Source organism: Hypanus sabinus, chromosome 25, assembly GCF_030144855.1.
Source record: "Hypanus sabinus isolate sHypSab1 chromosome 25, sHypSab1.hap1, whole genome shotgun sequence".
Classification (NCBI taxonomy): domain Eukaryota; kingdom Metazoa; phylum Chordata; class Chondrichthyes; order Myliobatiformes; family Dasyatidae; genus Hypanus; species Hypanus sabinus.
The window spans coordinates 42,037,080-42,044,042 of NC_082730.1; the positions used below are offsets into that span (position 1 = coordinate 42,037,080).

Genomic DNA, 6,963 nt, shown 5'->3' on the forward strand with positions numbered 1-6,963 from the left:
CCCACCTTCCCTGGAACAAAGCCCAATTATCTACAAACCTGAAGCCCTCCCTCTTGCACCATCCTCTCAGCCACGTGTTAATCTTTATAATCTTTCTGTTCCTTGCCTCACTCGCATGTGGCACAGGTAGCAATCCTGAGATTGTTACCCTGGAGGCCCTGCTCTTCAGCTTCGCACCTAACTCCCTGAACTCCCTACGCAGGACCCCCTCACTCATCCTACCCACGTCGTTGGTCCCTACATGGACCACAACATCTGGGTTCTTGCCCTCCCTCTCGAGAATAACCTGTACCCGATCTGAGATGTCTCGGACCCCAGCACCAGGGAGGCAAGATACCATCCGAGACTCCCGATCTTCCCCACAAAATCTCCTATCCGCCCCCCTGACTATAGAATCCCCTATCAATACCGCTCTCTTCTCTTCCCTCCTCCCCTTCCTAGTCGAGGGTCCAACCTCAGTGCCAGAGACAGGACCACTGCAGCTTGTTCCTGGTAGGTCATCCCCACCAACAGTATCCAAAACGGTATACTTATTGTTGATGGGAACGGCCACAGGGGTGCTCTGCTCTCTCTGTCTGCTCCCCCTGCCTCTCTTGACTGTCACCCATTTGCCTACCTCCTGTCTTTTCGGTGGGACTACCTCCCGATAACTCTTATCTATCTCTGCCTCCCGAATGATCCGTAGTTCATCCAGCTCCTGCTCCAGTTCCCTAACTCGGTCTGATAGGAGCTGCAGCTGGATGCACCTTTTGCAGGTGTGGTCATCAGGGACAACTGTGTTGACCCTGACCTCCCACATACTGCATACGGAGCACACCACTGCTCTGACTGTCTCCCCCATCACCTGATCCAAGATTAGTCAGAATAAATGAAAAAAGTACCTACTGACCTTACCTTTTTACCTCAGCAAGCACGTACTCGGCTCACTGATTTCCTCTCACCGAAGTCCTCTTGCGCCGAAGCCCGCTGAGCCAAAGCCCAGCACTCTGCTCCTGCGCACTCCGCTGCCCGCTCCTGAAAGTGGGCCTCTTTTTAAAGACTGAGAGAGAGTGGATGTGGAGAAGATGTTTCATATTGTGGGGAGTCTAGGACCAGAGAGTACAGCATCAGAGTAGAGGGACATCCATTTAGAAAGGAGATGAGGAGGAATAATTTCTTTACCCAGAGCATAGTGAATCTGTGGATTCATTGCCATAGGTGGCTGTGGAGGCTAGGTCCTTAAGGCAGAGGTTGTTAGGTCCTTGATTAGTCAGGGCATGACAGGTTGTGGGGAATAGGGAGGAGAACGGGGTTGAGAGGGAAATGGGCTAGCGATGATGAAATATTGGAACACACTCAATAGGCCAAATGGCCTATTTCTTCCCCTATAGCTTCTAGAAGCAGCAAGGTTGAGCACAGGGCTATTTATTTATTGAGATACCGTGCGGAATAGGCACTTCCAGCCTTTCAAGCTGCGCTGCTCAGCAATCCCTGGTTCTTAACCCCAGCCTAACCACAGGACAATTTGCAATGATCAGTTAACCTACCAACTGTGGGAGGAGCCTAGAGAACCTGCAGGAAACCCGCGGGGTCACGGGGAGAAGGTACAAACTTCTTAAAGGCAGTTGCGGATAATTGAATCCACATCGCTGGCACTGTAAAACATTGTGCTAACCACTATACCACAGTGCTACTCTGCACCTGATATTTCTGGCACATTTCAGGTGCAGAGCATCTTTGGTGTCTCAGTCGGGGCTCGGTTGCGATTTCAGGCACAACTTTGAATTCCAGGATACTTCAGGCAAGCAAGATGGATCCCACTGATATGCATGAGAAATCAATCGATTCTTAGACATTAAGATTTGTGATTAATGTTGGAAAGTAGAACGGAATAAAAAGGACAGCCATGAATATTTTAAATTATGGAAAAGGGTATGTTTCCATTAACAGTTTAAATCCAAGGATATTATGCTCAGCCATTATTGAAATTATGTAGAAACTTAGAGAGAGTGCAGAAGAAATTTATCAGGATGCTGCCTGGATTAGAGAACATGTCTAAAGAGGAAAGATTAAGTAAGCTAAAGCTCTTCTCTTTTGAGTGAAGGTAAATGAGTGTCAACTTGATAGAGTGTACAAAATTATGAGAGGCATGAGAGGCAGTGGACAGCTTTCTCCCAGAGAGTCAGAGACATCAGTTTAAGGTAGGCATTTTACACAGAGTGGTAAGAGCTTGGAACACACTGTAATGGTGGGGACTTATACAATAGAGATATTGAAGAGACTCTTAGATAGGCAGATGTATGTAAGAAAAATGGAGGGTTATGGAATGCGTAGAAAGGAAGGTTTAGGTTGAACTTAAACTAGGTTTATTTTGGTCAGCACAGCATAGTGGGCTGAAGGACCCATACGGCACTGTATTGCTCTATGATTTTGACACAGCCCTAGAGTAAAGGGATGCCTCTGTAGAACTGAGCTGAGGGGGTGACGAATCTGTGGACTTCATACCACAGAGGGCTAGAGGGGCCAAATTGTTGGGTATAAATAAGCCAGAGATTGACTCAATTCTCCCCATAAGATTATGGGGAGAAAACAGAAGAATGGGGTTGAGAAAAAATCCACCATGGCTGAATGGTGAAGTAGACTCAATGGGCCAAATGGCCTAATTTTCTTCTTATATCTAAAGGTCTTGGAAATGGTAGAGCCAACATGAGGGACTAAATGGCTCCCGCTTCTCTTGCTCTTGGTCCACACATGGGTGGCTGGCATTTATAGTCTCAGGAGCCATGTCATCTGACTAGTAGTTCAAGCTAATTACAGCAGAATGACCTCTGGTTACCTTCCAGTACTTCACCTAAGTGGCATTTCTTCAGCTGCGAGCCTACATTGGCAATAATGATTTACTATTTACTGAAAAGCACCTTAGAAATATAACTGTACAGAAGATGCAAAGGAGTTTCTTTACAGCCTTTGGAACATGGCACAAACAGGGATCAAATGTCAAACTTTGGTGGTGTACATTGCTCATTCACTCTTCAGTATGCAGGTCATTCCATTTTCTGACTTGGCATCGTGCTCCTATAGAGTGAGGAAAGTGAGAGCTCAGTCGTCTGCCTACACCCACTCCAACCGTGAATGGATGGCCCGATGAAACTGTCCCAGAGTTGAGGGAATACACGGAATAGTGAGGCTTCAGTGATGACTGATGCCCACCACCAGAAATGTAGTGCTGTCTTCCTGCTTGCATAAACAAATAATCAGGGAAATGGTGGGAAGCAAAGCCGCCTCTAAGGCAGCATCTCTCAATTAAATTGAGTTGTCGGTTACAGCAAGGTAACAAGGATCTTAATACCTGATACAATCTAGCCTTTAGAAGTACTTCTTGCAGACATGTACCTTAAAATACAATCAACTAAGTACTTACATCTATTGTTATAAAATTGCTTAACTATTTACATTAATTTACAATTAATTCAACTCTTGTATTCACTTAATCTCTTGGCCCTGGTCATCTTGTTGATGGGCTTCTCCCTGCAAGCTGCATTTATATCTCTGAAGTGCCCACTCTGGCTGTTGGTACTTGGAGCGAACCACCTCTTCATGTATGTGCCATGGTTTCCTACAATGTAGTACGTCATCTGGATCACCATCTTCTTGATATCACTCAAATGCACTCACAAATTTAACACAAAATCTATTAACTCAAATTAATGGCAATTACACAATATATTTTGATACGCTACAGATGTCATGATCTAGTCTCTTGATGCTTCTGAAAACTGTTTTTCTTTGCCTTTGGTTTCATCACTTTACATATTAACATTTAATCTTCTCTTCTAATTCCTGAACCATACGTTTCTTCTCTTTTTTCTCTTTGGAGCATTTGCTGTGGATCCACTAACAGTATCTTCAGACAAGTATCTTGGCCTCTTTCTCTAACACCATTTACTGTTCAATAGCATTGGAGCCACAGTACCCAAATCCTGAATTGTCTTGAGCTTGACTTTCACTGTCCAGTTGATAACCAAAATGGGTTGGTTTTAATTATACTTGTCATTTCTTTCAGTACAAAGACTAAAAATGGTCAGAACAAAACTAATCAGACATACATGATGGGTGATTTGAATTATGAATACCTTGGTCCATATTTTCTTTAAATTTCCGTTCTTTGCTTGGTGCTAATTTCTTGTTATCAGTGCCTCTGCAAGCTGACTTTGGAACAGGGGTACCCAACCTTTATTATACCATAGACTAATACCATTAAGCAAGGGGTTTGTAGATCCCTGTGTATAGAGTGTAGATTTCAGTGTCCATCATACTATTTTTGTTCCTGGGTCATCTTCAGTTTCTCTGGTTTTTTTTTGCTCTCCTATCTCAGATGCAATGGTGAGCCTCCAACATCTACTGCATCAGAATTTGCCCTCTCACATGTTTTGTTGTGTTTTGAGGTCCTACATTTGAATATATGGTCTGTAACATGAATAGGCATCAAATGACCCTGCTCTTTTATACATTGGTTCCATTCCAATGTTAACTGAGCAACCATTTCCTTCTGAAATTCAGTTAACACAACACCTTGCAATCCCAAGCCAATTCAGGATCCAGGAATAGTGATGTCAAAATCAGCCTTGAAGATTTCCTTAAGATCAGTCAGCATCATTTTATGTGAAAGATTCTTGAAAACAAATGTTCTGAAACACATAAGTTTCTCTCTTTTTCTAATGTAGTTTGAGCCTTCTTAAACAGTTCCTTCTTCCAACAAGTGGGACTGGGAGCTCCCGTCATCTCTTCAGCCATTGCCCATGCCATGAGTTTGCAAGATCAGTTTTTATGAAACTTCCACTTTTCTTTTTTTCACCAATGATAATTCCTGCAGCTCTTGAAATGCTTTTTGTACCTGCATACTCTCACTCTCCTCCCCTCTCTCAGATAGAATTTGACTAATTGACTGGTAGCTATGCCCAACTGTCTCGGCCAGACACTCAGAAAGTCATCTTGTCCATGACTCTGAGTCCATCCTGGATACACCAGATTGGTCAGCCTGGGTGGAAGATGGTGAAAGGATTCCACAGCCATGATACAGAATCACTTTGGTGTCAAATCAGATGTTTGTAGTTGCCTCCCCAATCGATATGGTAGCCTTCACATCCCACTCTCTTCAAATGTGTTGTAAATAAATGCCATTGCAGTTTCCTACTTGAACCTCTGCTATATGTTCACTACCCCTATGGGTCCATCAAGGGATATGGGATTTCCATCTGTGTTGAGCTTTGCCATATCATGCCTATCCTATAGCACCTGCAAATAATTTCAAGAAACAAAGACTGAATTTTTTAAGCAATAAAGTAAAAAATATTGTTTAAAGCTCTAAAGCAAATGAATATTTAAAGCTAATGAAAGTCAACATAAAAATGCATAAAAAGAAAACAAACTTTTTCCTTTAGGTCACTGTCTCAGTCAGGAATGGAGATTATAGTCCTCCACAGGTAGCAGGGTATCAGCACCGTCTCCCAGCTCATTCCAGACTTGCTCTACAGCTGCAGTGTACGTTCCTGTCAATTGTTGAAGCTTGAGCAACCCTGAAGCACCAGCCACAGCATTTCTGCTTCATATCACTATATCTTCATGCCTAATCAGAGTGAAATCTCCATCTGGGTAATGCAGATAGATAAAGATGAACAAATGATTAACTAAATGTTTGCTGTTTTCTGCTTAATCATCCTTTTGTTCTGTGATCGGCTGACTGCAGTAAAGAATGATGTTACATCATCTTCAGGTATTGACGAGGTTTGCTATACTTTACATGGAAGCAGTCTACAACTGACAACAGCTCCAGGATGCACATAATATCATCAACATAAATAACTAATAATACCAGGAGCACTATCCAACTGACACTATAGTATTGGATGTTTTCTCCCTGTTGCTTTACTGAGCTTAAAAGTAATACTCTATAATGAAAATTGTTTTGATATTATTTTAGCAACACGTAATAAATATCCTCTGTATCCCTTTTATTTAACATGCAGAAAGTACAGGTTTGCATCACAGTCTTGGACTACGACAAGATCGGAAAGAACGATGCCATCGGCAAGATATTTGTCGGCAGCAATGCCACGGGCACAGAGCTTCGACACTGGTCAGATATGCTGGCGAATCCCAGGCGGCCTATTGCACAATGGCACTCACTAAAACCGGAGGAGGAGGTCGACGTAGCCCTTGGCCTCAAAAAGTGAAACCATTCCCACCTTTCCACAAACTTGTCATTAGTCAGATGCTATCAATACCTCAGTTATGCACCATTCTCCATTAACCCTTTGGAAATAACTTGAGCATCTTTGCACCATGACAAATATATGCAAGTTTTATGTGTTTTGTATTTTTTTCATTTTTTTAAGATTACCGTTACAAAAAGCGTTACAAATTTGTGTTTTGTACATTATGGCATCAACAGTCAAACCATATGATTTTGCACATGTGAATCATACATCTGTTCTGAAAGGTGCAAATCCAGTACTGAAAGGGTCAACACAGCTCGGAACACATTAACTACCATAACTCCAATAAATAAATAAGCCATCTGAGCCTCCAAGTTGTATTCCAAATTTCTCCAAGTTCTCCCTTCTACTTTAGATCTACTATAAAACACTTGTTGATAATGCATGATGATAATCTATTGTAAATAACAGCATGTTCAATGCAATATTTGTGTAGGTGTAAGTTGTCCATGATTTACAATCACATGCATCTGCTGTATATTTTTTATGATGATGCCTGTATTTTACATGATGTTAATAGACTAGAACAGCTAAAGCGATATCCAGTCACTTGACCCACATCTGAAGACTGGTAGAGCACTGACATCACATCATGGTATAAAGTGAAGCCATTAGTGTCCAACCAAATGGTGAAAGCTTCTTTTTCAGCCTTTTTAGACATTACGATCTGTACAATAAGGGATGCTGCAGAGACCTTTGTAAAGTCACG

General features: G+C 42.3%; 1 protein-coding gene across 2 annotated transcripts in view; it reads left to right on the forward strand.

Annotated features, from left to right (window-relative positions):
- LOC132381301 (synaptotagmin-B) overlaps nucleotides 1–6,218 on the forward strand; it is a 113,936-nt gene extending 107,718 nt beyond the window's left edge. For both annotated transcript variants that reach the window (XM_059950681.1, XM_059950680.1), the window contains exon 9: nucleotides 6,006–6,218. In XM_059950681.1, the coding sequence (XP_059806664.1) occupies nucleotides 6,006–6,212 (207 nt within the window). In that variant the 3' untranslated portion in view covers nucleotides 6,213–6,218. The remainder of the gene's footprint in view (nucleotides 1–6,005) is intronic.
- The last annotated feature ends 745 nt before the right edge of the window (nucleotides 6,219–6,963 follow it).